Source organism: Eptatretus burgeri, chromosome 18, assembly GCF_056783735.1.
Source record: "Eptatretus burgeri isolate ZD-2024b chromosome 18, Ebu_testis_v1, whole genome shotgun sequence".
Lineage (NCBI taxonomy): Eukaryota > Metazoa > Chordata > Myxini > Myxiniformes > Myxinidae > Eptatretus > Eptatretus burgeri.
Window position 1 is genome coordinate 32,015,455 of NC_140978.1, and position 21,281 is coordinate 32,036,735.

The 21,281-nt window shown below is 45.0% G+C and overlaps 1 protein-coding gene across 2 annotated transcripts; it reads right to left on the reverse strand.

The window, feature by feature from the left end:
• Positions 1 to 2,788: 2,788 nt before the first annotated feature.
• Positions 2,789 to 20,863, reverse strand: ALAS1 (5'-aminolevulinate synthase 1). Of its 2 annotated transcripts, none has more exons than XM_085864447.1 (11): positions 20,626 to 20,863; positions 8,644 to 8,849; positions 8,291 to 8,416; positions 7,797 to 7,982; positions 7,256 to 7,478; positions 6,579 to 6,763; positions 6,312 to 6,491; positions 6,040 to 6,204; positions 5,479 to 5,747; positions 4,113 to 4,275; positions 2,789 to 3,930 (listed from the first exon to the last, which is right to left on the reverse strand). In XM_085864447.1, exons 2-11 carry the CDS (start codon positions 8,837 to 8,839, stop codon positions 3,767 to 3,769), a joined length of 1,857 nt encoding a protein of 618 aa, XP_085720573.1. In that variant the 5' UTR covers positions 8,840 to 8,849; positions 20,626 to 20,863; the 3' UTR covers positions 2,789 to 3,766. The 2 variants fall into 2 exon arrangements, with proteins under 2 accessions (XP_085720573.1, XP_085720572.1); XM_085864446.1 differs by lacking the exon at positions 20,626 to 20,863 and adding an exon at positions 12,505 to 12,772.
• Between the last annotated feature and the right edge of the window lie 418 nt (positions 20,864 to 21,281).

The window sequence follows — 21,281 nt, forward strand, 5'->3', positions numbered from 1 at the left end:
GCACTCCTGTTTTCTGATAAAGTTCTCTGGCTTGTGTTCTCGTAAGGGTAGCCTTGGATAATTGATAAATGCCATGGATATAAGTTGGTGGAGAACCGTCGATATGTAATTGCTGAATGTTTCATCAGCAACACCTGAAGAAACGTCCCTTCTTTACCACTTTAGTCCTTGCTCGAAGCTTCGGAGAACAAAGGTCCTATCTGTTGCTCGAACTGTGCTCGCCTTGTTCTGAACCACCCTTGTGCTCATAAGTGAATTTAGGCCATAAAGATACTAACACCAACAAGTCATGTAGGATGCTGACCTAATTGGACAAAGCTTTGTTTGGCTTTTCTTCCCCAACTTGGAAGGCATTAAGAGCAAACCGTACACTGGCTTGTTGTTTCACTTGTTCCAGCTGATCTGTTTTGTGTCAGCCACAAGTTTTTTTTTAACTGAATGTCGCTGTGTTTGGCTCGGTTGTGTCACGTATTTTAGAGTTTGACATTTTATTGGCCCACTTCATTGCAGAAAAGAAGGCGAACCAGTATTTGCACTAAAAACAATGTTGGCAGACAGAGCTTGAGGTCACGAAGCACAAAATATCTTGTTGCTTGCTTCGAGGCACAGTGAAAGCCTACAGCAAGGTTAGCAACTCATTTAATACTCTGACTTACTTTTTTAATTGAATCCTTGGTTTGTGGTTTTGGAAATGCCTTGGAACCCAGAGGATTTTAATCGCTAGCACAGTTGTTGCAATGAATTATTGTGCATATGCCTGGTGTTGGCTTAATGGTGAGGGTGGTGAAGTTGGTATCCTAGGATCCCAAGTTCAAATCCCACTTGGCTGTTGAATTAATACCAGGTGGGGTTGACTCTGCCTGTTATCCTTCTGAGGTTGGCAAAATGAGTGTCAGCTTGCTGGTATCCTGTGTTGGAGTGGTGACCTATCCAGGATTGTGCCCAATAACCAAGGAGACTGCACCAACGCTCTGCACAAAGTATGGTCTCCATGGATGGATGGATGGATCGATGGATTCTTGTGCATGTCTGATCAACCAATGGAAGACTTCCTCTTTATTTAAATACCAGGCTCCAGGCTCATGGGGGAGGTAAATAATAATAAGGCAGCAGATTTACTAACTACCGAAGTGTAAGGGTGTCGGAGGGAGGAAGGGAGAGATGAAGGTAAACGATAAGGAATAACAAGAATGGGACACAATGGTCGGGAGAGGAAAGAATCAGCATGTGTAGACATCATGGTTGTGCATGATCTCTTCTACACATACTGTTATGCATATGTAGTGATAGGAATAGCGTTTGAAAGACAAATGAGGAGACAACAAATACAGGGAGAATAAAAGGAAGAAATCAATGCAGCTGGACAACCGGTCTGGGTTTTGGGATGATGAGCAGGTGAGGGTTTCTCGAGGAACACGTGGGACCTGCGGTGGCTTGGGAAAGCCCACCAATTAGCCGCCAGTGGGAGAGTGACAGTCCTTGGGGCATCCTTTCTTGAGAGTCCAATGGTGTGGAAGACATTTGCAACTGTCTCACAAAGAGCAAGGTGGAAAGCAGGAGCACCAGCCTAGAGTTGGGAGCCATACTCCATGGAGCTCTGTATCAAAGCTTTGTACGCCGTGATGAGTTCGATATGGGTCGGGAATGCCTTAGCGTCACAGAGAATAGCCAAACAGTGACTGGCCTTTGATGCTTGCTGGGTCATGTGATACTTCCCCCAAAAGGTGAAGGCAGGTAGTGAGAAATGATAGCATTTCCAGACAAAGAAGACTCCAAATTCAAGGTTTCACTTGCATGAAAAACTAAAATGCTACTCGGTAGAGCACATATCTCCACCAGGCTGAACAGTTTAAGTTTTGTATCCCAGTGATAGGCTGGATCTGGATCCGGACCTACACCAAAATCGAATCTGCTGGTTCTCACCCCCTTACATTGTCATAACACATCCACAACGTTTTGATATCTGCTCTATATCGTTTTTGGCCCCAATCTCTCCTTGGTGAAGAATCACAAAGAAAATAAAAAAAATTCTCACATCCGGATCTTCACCAACATCTAATCAATTCTTCCTTGTCACACACCCAACCTGTCCGCAAAGTTTCATCCGAATCCGTCCACAACTTGATATATCCTTCTCACAGACAGACAAACAGATAGGTGTGAAAACCGAACCGCCGTCCACCTTCGGTGGCGGAGGTAATAAATAAATAGGAAATAACCGGTGTGCCGAATCATAGCTCCGAGCAGCTTTTAAAAATCCAACTCTTGCTTCTCCACTTAGAAAATACTCCAAATGGTTTCATTGTGATCAAAAAATTTTTGGAACTTTTTACCCACCCTGCTGATCCATCCATCCATCCATTGGGACCATACTCTGTGCAGAGCGTTGGTGCTGCCAAAGCAGTCTCCTTGGCTATTGGACACAATCCTGGACGGGTCGCCACTCCGACACAGTATACCAGCAAGCTGACACTCATTTTGCCGACCTCAGAAGGATGACAGGCAGAGTCAACCCCACCAGATATTGATTCAACAGCAGAGTGGGGTTTGAACTCAGGATCAGAGGATCCCAAGCCCACCACCCTCACCATGAAGCCAACACCAGGCACCCTGCTGATGCCAGGTTATAATTTGGAAACGGTGCTGCCTTTGCTCATGTCAGAATCGAAGATCTCTGAATATCACACCAGATGCTAATCACACGTTGTTTGCACCAAAACAAAGCGCCGCACAACATAAACGAATCCAGAATTGTCCATGAAAGCATGTTCAGTGCAGACAAACCGAGCACAGTCAGCAGTTTATTTATTCAATGTGTTGGAGATGTGAGGCTCTGGTGAGGCACGGTAAGAATCATCAAATTTAATAACATCAACATTTAATCAGAAAGGAAGAGTATTTAAAAAAATAAAATAAAAGGAAAAGAAAAGCACAAACTTACGATTACTCCAAGGTTACTGCAAATCAGAGAATTTTTTTTTTATACTCATGTTATCATCGGATTCTCAAACAGCAGCAAATGAAAGCAAGAATGTTAGTAATAGACGCTTCTCCTTCCTTCCTCTATTGATGCAACACAATAACGTTACCATGTATACAGCTGGTAGTTTGGTGGAGAAGGGTCCCGCATGAGGTAATAAGGCATTGTTTTATTTTGTCGCTATTCCTGAAAAACAAATGGTTCGACCTCTCGACAGGGATGCACAAATTTAAAAGCACTCTTACGGACATGATGAAATTCCACCCGTCGCTGTCGAATCGGAGAGGAAAAAGGTGAGCGGCTCGTCACGTGGCCCATTTGATTTGAGGCAGCGTATCATACTTGTCCACCGCACCTCTTGCTCTCTGCTCGGTATCGCAAATGTGCTCGGGCACTTGCGACTGGAAATGTGGAAACATTGGTGGAAGCGAAGGATGCACCACAAAGCTTTGGATGAAAACGCCGTCGCAAAGAAAATGATGAGAGATATTTAATATAAATCGAGGAGAGAACAAGTGGACTTTTGATAACATAAGTGCAGGCGAAGCACCGAGTGCTGCGCTAAAGCGAATCGGAAATCTGCTCAAAACTTTTTTTTAAAAGCACTTTCACCAAATAAACAGGAGATAGACAAACCAGGAGGAAAAGACAAATGGTGTGACCTTTGTTGTTGTTATTGTTGTTGTTGTTTTTGGTTAAGTAGTGGTGCTGTAATAGTAAGGCCTAGGAGGTTAAAATAGCTGCAATCCTGTGCAATTTCCAGACGCCACTTGAACCTTTGCCCGTTTAGGCCACAGCGATGCCCAATTTGCGGCTCATTCCGTCAAAGTATACTTTATCACGCTCACTTATGAGCTCAAAATGGATTGGCATTTTGCAGTAGTTGCACTCCGCGGAGGCGTGCGGACGGAGGTTCAGGCCGATGTCCTTCCAGCTGTTGGTGAGGTGCTCTGCAGACACAATGCGAACATGCAAATGTTTCAGCCAAGTTCTCGTTGCTCTCCCGCACTGATGGACCACGTTGTCGTGGGAATCGAGGTTACACCATGACCCTTTAACCCGTCGAACACTCTTCCCTCCCCGCTCGCTCCCCCGGCTCTGTCAATGGTAAAAATGAGCGAAAGAGACATACCCACGAAGTATTGCATCATCTGTGGCGTGTGATGTGGTGTCACCACCACACGCAGCATTTCTTCTCCACGTGGTACCGTTGGGTAGTTGATCGCCTGCACGTAGATGTTGTGTTTTGACATGAGCTCATTGCACATTTCAGTGTTATGAGCGGCGTTTCCAACCTGCACATTCAAAACCACAGAGGAACTTTAAATAAATAAATGTTCAAAAGGCTAGAGCAAATTTTTTTCGAAAAGCCTAAAATTCTGCCCGGGGGGGGGGGGGGGGAAGCACTGAAAGCGCAGGGACATAAAAATTCAAACACAAACCAAAGGCTAATACGAGACTTTACAGTCATCTCGGGAACACAAACGACGCTTTTCACGCATGCGCTGTGTGCGCACGTTCAGCGATTCACTTCCGCTAGCCGGGGCACTTTTCGCCTGCCGTCACCAGGGCAAAATCCATAATTCAGATAATCTTTCAACACAATTGTCAACATTCAAACAGGAAAGTCAAACTGAGGGCGGTTTTTAAATGGCTAATCGTAATGGTCGTGTTTCTGGATGCAAATCGGACTCGTGAAAATATCCGAGGGCAAGAGGCGCCGCCTTCCTCGCATTTTCTGTTCATCCAAACGAGCGGATGCGGTGCATAAGGAGAGTACGACGGCCCGATGACCGGCGGCCTACACACAACTCAACGGTGTGCACCCATCATTTCATTGCGCTTGACACGGACGGAATTTGGAAGAAGACTCCATCAAGCACCGAAATCCTGAACTATTCCCGTGGAATGATTGGAGGCTTGTAGATATAAAACCGCCACAAGTTAAACGTACTCCGAATAAACTTCGAGCCAGCAAAGAAATAGCGCAAATATCTGGTCAACTTGTTGAAGAACTGGTGAACTTTCACAATGCTTTGCTGCCGACTGAACCGTTCAATGCCGATAGCTGATCACCCTCATGATGCATTGATAGGGAGGGATCGTTGTATTTCCATGATTTGCCAGGGGCTAAAGAAATCAGTTTGGAGCAGCCAACAAATCTTCAGAGGGCTCGAGGTTAGAAAATTAGCAAATCTCTTATTATCAATGTATGTGGCAACTTTCCTTTCGATAATTAACGTTGGCCTATTGTCTTTGTTTTTTTGTTTGTGATTTTTTTTTGGGAGGGGGGCAGTGGGTGAGAGGGGATCATGTCAAAAAGATTTTTTTTTATATACAGGAGCTGATGTAGTGGATCAATTTTAACTTCACAAGCATGATATATTATGCCCCGATAACCATTGTTACTAAGGATTGCTGCGCATGTGCGGTGATGCATTGTGGGGCGATTGCCTTATTCCGATTGTCGTGTATAGGTGGAAGGTTGTACGACGCACCAGCACAGGAATGATGTGGCTGGGACAATGAATAACTGGTAATCCAGCATCCATGAGCAACTGCCGCAGGTATATGACGTTTCGCTGATGTGCACGGCGCAGAGCACGGCCCTCCGCGCTCTTAAGCACCCGCACAGACTCCGTGGCACCAGCCAGCACCATGGGCGGCAGTGATGTGGTGAAGATGAAGCCGGCAGCATACGAGCGGATGGTGTCCACCAGCGTGTTCGTGCTGGCCACATAACCCCCGATGCAGCCGTAGGCTTTGCCTGTTAGATGGATGCATGTCATATGTGCAGCACAATTATGGCATGGCACTGAACACGACATGAACAACTGGCCGACAAACATACTGGCCAATCGTAATCGTAAAGCATATTGTTCACTCAAATTACATTCTAAAATGTTATTTGCAGAGAAACAGTTGATTTTGTTTTAGATGCAATATGTACCAACAACAACCCATTCATCCCTTCCCTCCACCCTCCCACACACATCACTCCTTCCCGCACTTCCCAAGCAAAGTTCGGATATTTCTGATTCGCATCACATGTAGCATACCAAGTGTGCCTGAGATGATGTCCATCTTGTGCATTAGGCCTTCACGGTCGCCAATACCTCCACCTCGTGCCCCGTACAACCCGACGGCATGGACCTCGTCAATGAAGGTGATGGCACCATATTTGTGACTCACGTCACAGAGCTCCTCCAGTGGGCAGATTGCTCCTTTGTTGGAGAGAAACAGAAAGGACAAAGGCGTTAGAAAAACTGGTTATCCGTTGACTCACGGTGTGAAAAGAAAACATCGGAGATGACAACATGATGATCCATACCATCCATGGAGTGCACCGTCTCAAAGGCGACAATTTTTGGCGTGCTGGGATCAGAACGGGACAGCAACTCATCCAGATGAGCTGCATCGTTGTGCCGGAAAATGAACTTGGGCACTCCACTGTTCCTGATGCCCTGGATCATGGATGCATGGTTTCCGGCATCAGAATAGAACTCGCAACCTGGAGAGTGATGGGAAAAGGGGGCTTATTATCAATTCTTCCTGTGACAAGAATCGGAATTCGGAGGAGTAGACGGTTCACACGCACCAGGCAGCATCTTGGCGAGAGTGAAGAGCGTGGAGTCGTTGGCTACGAAGCAGGAAGAGAACACAAGAGCAGCGTCCTTGGCATGCAGGTCAGCCAGTTCCTGCTCGAGGGCCACATGGAATCGGCTCGTGCCGGAGATGTTGCGAGTTCCACCAGCCCCTGCACCGTACATTTTAAGTGTGTCCCTGTAGCATCCCCACCATTACAGACGTTCACATGGCAGCAGTCGTTGCAGCATAGCTCATGTAGCAATAATGATTTTGTACATTCACATGGGGAATACTGTCCAGATGAATCTGTCCTCGACGTGTCTTTTAAGGCCCACACATGTTGGCCTTGTCAGGTGGAAAGGAGTTAAGTAGCATGCAGTTCTAATCTGGTCTGGAAAGCAAAAGCTGGGGAAATTAACCAAACATTTCATCGATTGAAAATTGGAGCCAATTAGATATCAGAATTTATCCCACGGAATGGTGGAAACAATCCCAGGAGGAAACAATTCCGTGTCAACTCAGGTCTGCACATTATAATGAGACTCCAGTGGACAAATAACGAGTGCATGATGAAATAGGACGCAAAACCTGTCACGTTCCTCCTTTCCACTTCCCACCCAAAAGGCCTTTAGTACTAACCCAAGCACGAGTTCAGTGATAAAAGCAAAATGAGCGACAGGTGCGTACATAATGGAGTTGATGACACGAGGATGACGACTCATGCCCAGGTAGTCATTGCTGCACCAAACCGAGACCTGCTTAGCCTCTTCAAGCGAGTCCGAGTAGTCCTGTGCAAATGGGAAGGCATCAGCACACCGGTTCACAGTCTTGAAGATGCGGTAGCTGTGGTCCTCCAGCTTATCCTCAATCTTCTTGTCGAAGAACTTATCGTAGTCAAATGTGGGGCCGTCTGCCATGAAAGAGCGAGGACAGTCTTTCAATGAAGTTGATACGTGAGACAGACAAAGCAGTGCATTTTGAGTGGAGGAAGATGGAAAGAAATGACAATGTGAATCTTCATTCTGCAGTTAACAACGGCAATGCAAATCTGACAAACATAATGGCTGATGGGTGAGGATAACCGGGGCCTGTGTTGTTTTCGTTTATCGATTTTAGTGAAGGAAAACAAATTCAGCTTTATTCTTTACGGAAAAGTAAAAAGCTTTCTGTGTTAAACTATAATCGCAACCAAACGTGGCCCAGGAGAGAACTACAGTGGGGACGAGACCTGATGGCATGTTGTCCCGGAGGCTGTGCGTGGTCTTGGATTGAGAGCGCGGTCCGGAGAATGTGGGACGCAGGCCGAGGCCAGAGTCGTGTACCGCACGTAACAAAGACGGCTGCTCAGATGCGACGTTTCCTTGCTGAATGTTGATAACGGTCGGATTCACAGGTGTTTTCCCTTCTGCCACCTCTGATAGAAGGGTTGGTAGAAGATAAAAGTAATGAATCAATTAAGGGAATCATTTCAAAACGACGGCAAGTCTGAGAAGAAGCATCCATCACACTAACAATGATGACTGCACGTTGATGGGCAAGCCTTTTCATCGACAAAGATCACGGAATAGAATCAGTCTTCAAAAACGCTCATCAATTAGTGCCGAGCTCGTCACTCATCTGTTCGTATTTTCAGTGTCATCACACGAGCAGATGGGGAAAATAAATAAACATAAAGCACGGTATTCAACTTGACAAGGATGAGATGAGAGATGTGCACTGTACCATCACGCAGGGCCTGCATCTCCTGCACGTCCTCCTCCAGCTCCAGGCTGGCTTTCTTCACCACGGCTCCATCCCGCTTGCCCATCTCATTGGCCAGGAATGGGCAGCGCGATGCCGTTGCATTCTCTAGCAAACACGAACACGGGCGACACGTCAAATTAAAAATTGCCCACATCATGAGCATTGGTAGAACATTTCAAGTCACTGGTTTGAACTTTGCACTTGCATTGTATTAATTTTTGACATTAACATTGAAGACATTTCCAGCTTCTTCATGCTTAGACTGGTGGTTCGAAAAGTGGACAATAACTTGCGGAAGTTTTAAATCAATGCCTTAAGGTGCCCTGACTTACCCTCGGTGCCAGTGTTGGTATCCTTCTGCTGAAATGTTGGGATGGCAGTGGATAGTGGGCGAGCTGGGCACTGGGACAGGCCCTCCATCATCACCGGACATCTCTCAGCATAGGCTAACAGAGACTTTCCAGCATGCTGCAGAAAAGTATGGGGCACGCGAGCTAGGAACGGGCAACGACGCATGATGTTGGCCATTGCAAGGGTCCTGTGGGACATGGAATGAAAGGACAGATCAAGGAGGTCATTCTTGTCTTCTGAACAAGATGTAAGTGGGAGTGTGAAGCAAGTCAAGGGTGGATGGAGGTCTGTGGCTGTAAACAAGGCAAGGGGTTGGGGGGTGGCGGGTGGGGTGGAGCAGAGGGTGACCATGATACTTTGTTGCAGCGGTGCATCCGAAGTTTATGACTCATAATCAGAGCCATTTACACAGCATTTCTCCTTGTGTTGAAATTGGTCTGAGGAAAAGCAGTTGAAGGTGTTTTAGCCCTTTGTTTCACAAGAACGAAACATCATTGTGAAGGTGATATCATAGTTGCTCGTGCTGGGACACATTTGATGCATTTACCATGAAAAATGCATTGTCTGTGGATTTCTGCTCTACTCACGTAAGATGTGGCTGCAAGCATTTTTTTTTTTTTTTTTTTTTTTTTTTACAACCAGCACAGATGGTTTACCCCGGGCCTAGTCGACAGCATCGTATGTTCTTTCGGTTACTCTCTAGTGCCATTCCATTCCACCAGATGTGTTTGTGTTCTTCCGGGTGACGAAGAGTTTTGGAATCATATGTTCTGATCTTTCTCTGCCATTTGTATCAATTTCTTGCTGCCATGGATTACCTTTTTCCATCCTTTCTTGTCACCAATCCCAATTCTTGACGGACCATCTAGTTATTACGTTCCCAAACGTGGCAAAATTCTTGACCACTCCATCGTGTGTTAATTACGCAATGGAACCCTGTCTCAACGACTTAACATCACACTGCCAGCGATTCCTCTGAAATTGTTAAAGCGTACACAATAAATGGATTGGCCCAAGCTAATAACAATCATACGTTAACGTATTCAGAACCATGACTATGAAATAACCCATGCTCGGCTCAGTTCAGTATGACTAATGCCTCGTTCATCACTGGGATCCTCAAGTCATAAATAATAATAACTAGAACGGGCACTCATAGAGCGCATACCTTCGCCGCCACTACTTTTTTTGTTCTTGGTATGAGTGTGGGGAACTGGTTTCATATGGTCTTATGACACAAACCACATATCTATAATGTCATGACCCCCCCCCCCGACTTTCGGGGGATACGGAGTAAACAACAATCAACTCACGTCGTTTTGGCGAGTCTTCACTCCAAGCTCGGTGAATACAACGTTTCAACAAGAGAAGGTAATCTCGTTTGATGCTGGTTTCATGCAAATTGAATAAGAATTGACTGAGTTATGCCGAAAACCGCATATTTTTCAAGGGCGTGACCCCCCCCCCGACATTTTACCCCAACCGGTGACGTGTTATGACGTCATTGTGTCACAAGATTGGGAATTAAATTCTGAACATTTTGGTGCTGGGTTCATGTAAAGCGGACAAGAATTGACCACGTTATGACAAAAACCGCATATTTTTTCAAGGTCGTGACCCCCCTGACCTTTGACCCCTAACCGGTAACAAGAGTATGGGCGTCATTGTGTCATATTGCATATCACAAGATGAGGTGTTGAATTCTGAACATTTTGGCGTTAGTTGCATGCAAATTGAATAAAAATTGACCGTGTTATCGTAAAAAGACGATTTTGACCTTTTCGTGACCTTGACCTTGACCTTTGACCCGAACGATGCCAAAATCTAATCGAATGCTTCCTGGCTAATAACCAATCATCCCACCAAATTTCATGCAATTCGGTTCAATACTTTTTGAGTTATACGAATCACAAGATTACAAATAAATAAATAAATAAATAAATAAATACACGCCGACCAAAACATAACCTTTCGCAGAATGCGAAGGTAATAAAGAGGGACGTGCATTTAAAACTGTTCATAAAAAAAGAGCTAAAAAATAATAATTTTACCCTTTTAAATACCAGAAATTACAAATCAAAAGTAAAATCCCCCCCCCCAAAAAAAAATATAGACAAGAGAAAAATAAATCAGTGATAGAATACAAATAAAATGTTTGTGTACATCAACAATATGCTCCCCCCCCTCAATCACCCCAGCTCCTCTGAAATAAGCTCAAGACCCCTTATTTCATATGCCTGGTGTTGGCTTAATGGTTGGGGTGACGGGCTTTGGATCCTAGGGTCCTGAGTTCAAATCCCGCTCAGCTGTTGAATTAATACCAGGTGGGGTTGACTCTGCCTGTCATCCTTCCGAGGTCGGCAAAATGAGTGCCAGCTTGCTGGTATACTGTGTCGGAGTGGCGACCCGTCCAGGATTGTGCCCAATAGTCAAGGAGACTGATTAAGCAGCACCAACGCTCTGCACAGAGTATGGTCCCCATCTCCTCCTTCTTATCCTCCTTATTTCATGCTTATACTCCTCATTAGTTTGATGTTTGCATTTGAAAGATTTTGCTCTGAAGTAGGGCTCTTCCACCAGAATATGAAATATCCCCTTCCATTTCCTTGTTCTTGAATGCCTCTTAATTAGGTAGGCTGGCGGCATTGCTTGAAGGTACGTACACTTTACCTTGAGCCATCTAGCCCGAGTTCTAATCCAGACTTGGCTATAAACTGCCACCCTGGTGTTTCGCATTATGGGCGAGGCAACAATGGGTGCGTCATCCCTCGGAAAGACGTTAAACATAAGGACCCGTCTGGCAGCACCGGTCATTGGTGTTCTTGCTGGTTCTTGCTGGTTCTTGCAAGACGTGGGCCAATTTTTTTTTTCCCAGCCAACCCCACAACACAAGATGGGAATAATTGGTTCCATTAAATAGGTGGTCGCAGAGCTCACCCTTGATTAAGCAAATCGAGTAATTAAAACAGTCACGTAATGATCCCTTCATGGAGGCCCCATGATGATACTTCTCACCGTTGTTGATGGGCTTCATCAATTTAATGTTAATATTGCTCTGCCGTGAGCAATTTCTTTACCCAAACAAAAAGGAGTAAAACTACCAAATAATAATAATAATAATAATAATAATAAATAATAATAATAACAAATGCCTTCAATCTGAATAATGAAAGAAAATGAAATTTATATTATTCAAGATAAAATTCAGGATAAAGACGAGTCTTGCATCACTGTACTCCTCCAAAGCGAGTCGCCGAGTCCGATAAGAACTCCAAGGAGGATTGCGAGTTTTTGAGCACATTTCACAACTACTCAAACTCCATCGCAAAAACTGTTCCCAAATCGGCGTTCTTTGCACGAGTGGAATAAGAGTAGTCTTTGAGAATGAGGAAAGCACGGCAACCCTGATGTCTGCCTTCTGAAAACACGATCAAGGTTGAAATAAGTTAACGAGGATTTCAGACAGCCAGGTTATTCCAAAGTGGAGATTACTCGCTTGCCAAATTTGTCACCAAAGCAAAACATCCTTGAAGAACATCAACTGGAATACATCGTAACTTAGTACTTCTTCGAGTCAAACTTCAAATGTAATAAACTCGGCTTTGGTGGTGTTGCAGTGACATTGTGTGCCAATCGGTGTCGTTCAAAAGTCCCTAAAACAAAACCCAACAAACTACTTAGAGCCGACGGCCCAATATTAACGTGACGCTTGAGTTCGCACACAGCATTTGATTACAAGCAGTCAGATTCGCCGTTTTGTTTAAAGAAAACAACAAAATAATTGTAAAAAAAAAACTGAACAAGCAAACAAGGTCCAGCAGGGAACCAGGTCTTGGGCCTACCTGGATGGATAGCAGGATTTCCACTTGTAAGGACCGAGTAATAACTGGCAACGGGCCAGAGCAGCCATGGTTGCAACGCTTTAAATTGAAAAGAAGAAGCTTTGTGAAATGTCCTGATGGAATGGTTCATAAATTCATCAAAGTGATACTCTAATCAGACCTGTCATGTGAACGAGTGGAACAACGACCCTTGTCACCTGCCCCACACTGGGTGGGCTGGAGGAGGACAGTGTCTTCACAGACAGACAGACAATCATCTCAACGACTCGGCACATTTTCTCATCTCCTCCCATTCTTCATCTTTAGCACCGCCCTCTCCAATACACCACACTCCCCCGATCAACAGAGCCGACAGCATCGATACGTTACACTCCCCCCCCCCACCCCCAACACCACCCTCTTTGTTTTAGTAAAGTGCACCTCCAGAAGAACAAGGACCACAGGTACCATGGTGTCTTTTTTAAATTTTTGTTTTGCAAGATCTCAGCTCGTAGATGAGCGAAGAATCCGATAGCAAAAGGGCAACGTACCGACGGTGAGGCGACAGGTGGGCGCAACAAGCAAGGTAACGAATAGGAAATGAAGGGAACAAAAGCAGTGACGTGCAAGTAGTAAGGTTGGGGTTTAATGGGGATGGAAAAGATCGCATGGGGAGGGGGGTATGACATGGTGATGGTGCTGCATCACCTGCTTGAAGCCATGGAGGGAAGAATGGGATTGAACAGGCCCTGGAACACAGTTCCACAAACGGGACGAATTATGAACTAAAACGACGCCACTTGGAGTTTAGAGCAGTTCAACGCTCTTCTCATAGCCCTTGCATCATCTCCCAGTATCACAGACTTCCCATTCCAACCGTCAAAACAGAATCCACAGATAGCGTTTAGAAAAAGTCCGACAACGTACATCCGTTTCGCTAAAAGTCTCTCCATCTCTCAATATTTAAAGATGGAAATGGTCGGGCAAACAAGCATTGCGACGACAACAAATTTCAAGTTGAAATTATAACTCCCAACCCCTCCAAGCACACTCACCACTCCTCTCCCCCACTCCCTGACATTTCGCAAAGTCCTCATTCATTGGAAAAGCCCACAAGAGCAATCGGTTGAGTCATTCTCATTGCAAAACACACAGTAGCGAGAAAATGCGTCAATACATCATCTAGAAATTTGCAAATGAATTCAGTGACATCCAACACCAACGGAGTTCAACTCGAGGAAATTGTTCCATCATTTACGACAAGCCAAATTACACTTGTGGTCTCGTTTAGGGAAGTAAGGGGTGGTTTAAAAAAAAATGGTAAAAAACATCCAACCCACTCACCAAATTCTTCTTATTATTATTATTATTATTATTATTATTATTATTATTATTATTATTATTCTGTGGATGATGTTTAAAAGGCTCTTCCAGCTTATGGTGAAGATGATAATTTTGTTTGCGCGTGCATGTTGATGGACGTTAGTCCGAATTAAAGTTGTTAAACATGTTTATCCAGCTCGTTCTGGAATCGTTCTCAGGCGACACTAGCAGGGAGGTCGTTCCAATCGGGTGCGGAAGGTTGAACAATTAAAAGCAATTTTGTCGACGTTACCCCTTGGTTGAAGGTGTTGAAGTTTCATATTATGACGTTTCCGGGTTTGTGTTTTGGTTCTGCTAAAGGAGGCACCTTGGGGAGATGGCCACCGAGTCTCTCAAGATGTAGACCTTCTGGTCGTGCATCTCTGAGAAAGACTTTGCCATTTCAAGATGTGAATCATGCTGGACACACTGCTCGTCTTGCGGTCGTCATTAAAGACGTACCTGGCCCCTCAAGGTTGGATATTCTGCAATCTCTGAATGTCCAATTCGGAGTGTGTGTGTCCCAAACACTTGAGTGGTATTCCACACGAGGACTGACTCAGGATTTGTAGGCAGCTTCCCTGAAGGACTTGGGGTGCTCTCTGGTGTTACGGCGAACAAATCCCAGTTGCTGGTTTGCCTTCCTCAAAATTGTTCCAATATGAATCATCGTCATTACTCATGAGCACTCCAAGGTATTTCAGGGAGTTGTACTGCTGGAGAGGGATGTTATGTATGGAGTATTCATAAAATCATCCATTCGGTTCTTACCTCCACCGCTAAGGGTGATTCAAGGTTATGTTTTCACCCCGGTTTGTATGTGTCTGTGAGCAGGATATCTCAAAAAGTTTTGCACGGATTTGCATGAAACGTGGTGGACAGGTTGGGTGCGTGAAAAGGACAGATTGATTTGTGAAGATCTTCTTCCAGATCTGGATATGAGAATTTTTTTTAATTGTTGAAGTGATTGTTTACCATTGAAAGATCAGGCCAAACCGATATAGAGCACGGTATTTCAAAATGTTGTGGACCGATTCAGACAAAACTTAGAGGACAAGTTGGGTGTGTGACAAGGATGAATTGTTTCAATTTTGGTGAAGATCCAGATTGGGATCTGGCCCATCAGTTGGCTACAAAATGTAAACCGCTCAGCCTGGCAGGGGTATGCGCTATACCGAGTGCCATTCTAGTTGTTTTTTGTTGTTGTTGCGATTGGTGCAAATTTGTGGTGGAGAACCCACAGAGGGCTTCAGTCCACACGATCTGACAACAGTCCAGCGCGCCGGTTGTTCGATACTGTGCAGTCACTGCAGTGGTTCATCGGGCGAACGTTCAGCTGGCGCGCATGACCCCGGGTGCGATCTACTTTAGAATAGACGTGGACACGTGGCCATCGTGCGGAGAGACGTCTCCACTTTCAGCAATACCAGTTTCCTCTTCAGATGGGAGTCATTTTGAACTAACGACAGAATTTCCATCGCTTCCCTTCAGGCTTGTGTGGACCATGCAACAGTGTACTCACAAATCCTGCTCGGAGATGCAATACCAACACGTGACGCCAAAACATTGTCCAATTTCATGAGATCAATACATTGATAGTAACGAGTTGAATGGTTTTCACAATATGCCAACTTGATAAAGTCATTGTGCAAGTAGGAAACTCAAGAACTTCCTTGTAATTCAGGTGGAAGTACATTCACGTCTCCGAATGGCTTTGTCCAACACGCGGTACAAGTACAATCTCTCCCACGAGCCTTCGATTACTGCTAAAAAGCTGGACAAAAAATAAATAAATAAGTGAAAGTACAGTGTAGGTACCAAACACAATTCTTAACAGTGGAGCACAGAACCACACAACTCATGGGAGTAACCCTACTTGTGCAAACAAACTTTAAAGTTCCACTGTAGTGGTTAAACCGGTAAGAAAAGGTTGTACAAAACACACAACAACACCATGCCCTCCCTCCACCCAATCCACCCTTCAAGAAGACCAAAGGATTAAACTCGTGTTCAGCAAGTCGCCTCGACAATCATTCAGAAGATTAAAATCTGCTCGGAGACTTAGTTAAAAATGCAACATTGCTCGCCACCAATCGGAACCATCATTCATGTTGTACCGATCGTCCAACGTATCATTCACACCATACATGCACTCGCACGTGTGTGATGCTCGGAATGCTGTGCGTCTCGGCCACAGCACGACTGCATATCGTTTGGGAATAGGAGGGGGGGTGGGAGGTCTCCCTGGTTCAAATTATCAAGACTGTACCAACAAGTCCCTTTGGCATAAGAGGCTTTAAAAAAAAAAAAAAACAACAGCAGAGCATGTCACGAGAGACAGGCCCCTCTGTCACATTGAGGAACTCGTCCGATTATTACAAATTGACCGAGAAGGATTGCAAATGCAAGAGATATTTTTTTCCCCCATCCTTCAAGAACTTTCTTCTTAGTATATTATATGACTCATTCATTCATTTATGTATTTTCTCTTATGCTCTACAAAATCAATAATTTTTTGCTCACAGGTGCTCAACGTCAAATGGACCTATTGCTTATTGGCGTTGCATGTTTACTGCAAGGAATTCTGGGAGAAAATTTGGGTTCAATCCGCTATCTTGGGTTTCAGATGCTGCTTACAATACCAGTGGCCAGGTGGCGCCAATATTTATTCTTTGAAAACAGGCCAAAAGTCAATTGCTCCATACTCAACTGCATTGCAATAACCTATGAGAACTTCTCAATACATTTTTTTTAAATCTGTTACCAAGCAAGCTTGAGAGGAGGGGTTTCTGGAGATGCTTGATTCAATGAGTAAATTTAGGCACCACCTGTGTCCACCTTTGGCACCACAGGTATGTGTCTATGCTCAGGAGAACCAGAAAACAACATCTGTCCAATCTCAAGAATGACCTTTCAAACTTGTCTGCCTCCTCTAAATCCTGGGGGTCTCTGGTGTTAAGTCGGTCTCTGGTGTATGCTCCCCTTCCATCTCTCCCTTCACTTCAAATGGCACCACAGCAGACTCTGCTCGTGAGAAGGCTGAATGGCTCAATTCTGTGTCATTCACCATCGGCCATCTTCCATTTGCATGGAAATCAGCCAACATCACAGCATTGCATAAAAAGGTGCAAAAATGGATCACCTTAACCACAACCCAAATAGCTTCCTTCCAATCATCTATCAGCAAGGTCATGGAATCCATCATTGCAGGTGACATAAAATCGTTCCTTTTCTCAAACAGCCTCATCTCAGATCATCAGTTTGGATTAAGACCTGATCACTCTACCTTGGACATGCTGCTTCGACTCTCCCAACAATGGTGGAAGCCCTCAATATCAGACATGAGATCAAGGCCGTCTCTCTGGACATATCTCGAGCTTTTGATGCAGTCTGGCATCGTGCTTTGCTCTCCAAACTGTGTGCCCATGGAATCCAAGGCCAACTCCACCCTTGGATTACCGACTTCCTCCCCTCTTGTCACCAACGTGTGGCTCTCAACGGAACCCTTTCATCTCCTCTCCCTGTCAAGCATGGAGTATCCCATGGCAGTGTTCTAGGCCCCATATTATTCCTAATCTTCATCAATGATCTCACTGGCCATCTCTTTATCCCTTTGCTGATGACTCTGCTCTCTCTCCCATGACATTTCTCATCCTTCTGACAGACAGGCAGCAGCCTCTTCCCCCTCTTCAGACCAACCTTGATAACATCACAAACTGGCTTGTGTATTCATATTGTCCACCCTTAGCGTTCTCCCTTACCCCTCATTGTTACCTGCATCGCTTGTTTGCCGTCTCAGTCTGCGTTCTCTCTCCACCCTGCTGTTGGTTTATCTCCTTTGTCCTGTTGTGTCCTGATTTGTTCTGTCATCGCTCTTCTACGAGCCTCGACCATGTAAAAAAAAAAAAGAAATAAAATATATTTTAAAACCAATGCCCCAACATTCGCAGCATTTTTCAGGAAGGTACCCCCCCTCCTCCACACTCCCCGCTATTGTCGGCATCCGACCACACACACACACACCTCATGGAACAGTTAAAATAGATTTAAAATAAAATTTAATTAAAATAAATCTAATTTAATAAAATAGATTTAAAACAAGTTAAAATAAAAAAACCTATTGAAGTCCCCATCACCTCAGGTGTAATTAATTGGTGGTGTATGTTTCTGTCGACGCTGTCGCTGATGACTCGCCGACAAGTGATGAAACCGGCCCGGCGGCTGAGGGGACATGTTGCATCGTGATCATTATGCATGTGCTGCTTGTGAATGTTTTGCAGCTGTAGAGGAACTCAGGTCAGGTTTGAAATGGCAAAGGGTAACTTACCTTGTGTAGTTTTTATTTCTCATGCAGCTTTATTCGGCTGGAAGAGCATGGAGGTTATATTAATAGATGTTGCGATATCAATTGGTCTGGGAACCATTTAAGCTTAAATATTCTCTGCTTAATTTCATAACTCTTTATTAATTGTCACACCGATTTGGCAACATATCACGCACACCATAATCACACTCGTGCAGGACTGGAAACATATCTGAGAGGTATGTCCGATTGCCTTTGAGTTTGAGATGTCGAGCCTGGATTCGAATCTCAAACCAGATATAAATTGTCAAACTGGTGTTTCAGGCAGGACATTGGTTAATGTGTTTGCTATCCATCAGGAACATGTTAAGCCAGAGAAACCGTCTACCAGCATAGGTTGTTGATCGACGTTAAATATCCCAGTGTCTTCATCACGAAGAGCCGATGAGTTGGAGCCAGGACCCTGGAGAAATTCCAAATTCCAGTCAACTTCATTTAAATGTCAGGCCTGGCCAGCCAGTTCATGAAACACTTGGACCAAAAACGTTCCCCGGCGAACCCCGCAAGAAGATGGGAATAATCTGGAACCTTAAAGAAGTAATAGATATTGTACTCGTACGTGTGTGATGCTCGGGATTTGTGGCTTTGACACAGCATTACTGTGGAAATTGGAAGGGCTTGGGGTGGAGGGGAGAGTGGGGTCTCCATGGTTCCAAATATCAAGACTGTACCAACAATTCCCTTTGGCATAAGAGGCTTTAACAAAGTACAGCAGAGCATGTCACTCGGGATAGGTCCTTCTGTCAGATTGGGAAACCCATCTGATTATTACAAGTTGATTTGAGGATGACAAAGGAAGGGAACACACTCATTAACTCTGCCACCGAAGGTGGATGCAGGTTGTTTGCATCCCTGTTTAGTTGTTGTCTGTCTGTGAGCACGATATCTCAAAAGGTTCTGGACGGATTTGGACAAAACTTGGTGGACAGGTTGGGTGTGTGACAAGGACGAAATGATTCGATTTTGATGAACATCCGGATCCGGATAAAAGTATTTTTTTTTAATTTTTTCAAGCCATTCTTCACCATTGAGAGACGGGGCCAAAAAAGATAAATAGCACGGTATTTAAAAAAAAAGTTATGCACAAGTTACGACAAAACTTGGTGGATTAGTTTGGAAGGTGGTGAAACAGGTTTACCTCGAGCAAACCCCTATTGCTGTTTGCAATACCAGCATCTGATTAAACCTTCGAGGACAAAACATCAGGCGAAGGTATGGAGCCTGGTGTTGGCTCAGTGGTGAGGGTGGTGGCTTGGGATCCGAGGGTCCTGAGTTCAAGCCCCGTCGGCTGCTGAATTAATACACCAGGGGGGTTGACTCAGCCCGTCATCCTGGCTCATGGAACCAGTTCGAGGTTGGCGAAATGAGTACCAGTTCCAGCGTGTGTACCGGTACAGAGGGGCACTGCATCAGCGACACAGTCGCGCTTCAAGAAATGATAGCTGCCATACGACCACCACCACCAGGCAAAGGTGACAACCATGAATGTTTGAAATTACCAATTAATGGATTTCTTTGATTACAGGGACAGGCTGCAGTTATTACGATCAAGAGAAGTAATCAAATCCCATCAAACAGCTCGAGTGTGTGTGCAGGTGATATAGTTCCCCTCCACCCTCACCTTGACAACCCGATGAACCCCCATGGGTAATCATGGTTACGCCATGACGTTTGATCCACACCATGAACTGTACCGATTATTATCGATTTACAGCCGTTCGTACAAATCCACGTGGAAGTCGCTTTGCCAGGCGTCTGTGACGTCACATCTGTGACTATATATATATATATATATATATATATATATATGACGTCACATCAGGTACGGGATCGTCGGTGTGGTTACCTGTGGTTATCCCGGCCTGCGAATAATTCGTGGTTATTATATATAAAAAGGAGTAAAAGTTTAATGAAATGCGTTTTAAATATTAAATATCTCAGCGAGGCCTGGCCGAGGCCGCACTGTACTCGTCTAGCAACGGAATAAAATCAGCAATTGTACAAACTTACACGGACCGAAGTGCGTGTGAGGATAGGTCAAAGGTAAAAAACGAAAACCATCAACGTCGTCTCGTAATTAGGGTGAAAATGATGGCGAGGGTAGAGAGAGAAAAAAAAATCTGTTCTCAGGTCACCGGAACGTCCGTGATTGACGTGAACGTGAGACAAGGGCATCCGAGCATTGGGGGGTAAGGACACGGACAGGGATCGTCACCGAGCCACCTACCCACTGGGGGGGTTGGGGGACATGATGAGAGAATATGCGGAAAGACGTCATGAAGGATCAAGTACGTGGTACACACAGGTACATCAAGTGGATTACACCGCGGGATGAATCACGGACGGGTTCGGGATGTGTGAATGGGTATGTACTGTACGTGTCCGTCGATGTGGACACACAAGAGAGACGGACGAACCTTCTCCAGGTGAGGCTCGCAGTGAACGTTGTTGTTGTTGTTGTTGTTGTTGTTGTTGTTGTAGTAAGTCCGATTTACTCGCCCTGCTCTCTCTGCCCCGCTCTGGAAGCGATGAGTGCGAGGGTAAGTTAGGAGAGCACGATGAGAGCGATTGCAATCTTCGATCCCAACCTGCTTGTTGTCCCACCCTGGGAACGAACTGCCGGGTGAACGCTTCCTCAAGAGCAAAAGAGGATCCTCGGGTGGTGGGCGTGTCCGGTTACTGGAGGCGGTCCCCCAGCCGGGGGGGGGCGGAGCGTCGTGAAAACTTTTTTTCTTTTTTAAAAACTCGAAAACTTCAGCATTCTTCTCTCCACGTCACGTGCACGTGTGATAGGGATAGGATGTTCCTCCAACGGATTCCACATGAGAGTTGCTTATTTGATGTCACGTTAAGTATTGTGTCATTCGACCTCCACTGGTATTCGTTTCAACATTTATGGTAAACAGGTGAGTGTGTGCTGGGAATTTTATTTATTTAGTTATTATTGGTTCACGAGCGCCAGCCAGAATGACCACTATATTCGTTATGTCTGTCTGTCTGTCTGTCTGTCTGTGTGTCTGTCTGACCAGAGCATAACTCCATGGACTTTGATCCGATCTTGATGGAACTTGGT

What these genes read in the sequence shown, in the direction of transcription:
- ALAS1 (XM_085864446.1), bottom strand. Translation starts at nt 12,572, where the DNA reads ATGGCTGCTCTGGCCCGTTGCCAGTTATTACTCGGTCCTTACAAGTGG. An exon ending in TACCAACACTGGCACCGAGG is followed by an intron (nt 8,417 to 8,643) that starts GTAAGTCAGGGC and finishes CGTGTTTGCTAG; the next exon opens with AGAATGCAACGGCATCGCGC. An exon ending in GATGATGCAATACTTCGTGG is followed by an intron (nt 3,931 to 4,112) that starts GTATGTCTCTTT and finishes TTGTGTCTGCAG; the next exon opens with AGCACCTCACCAACAGCTGG.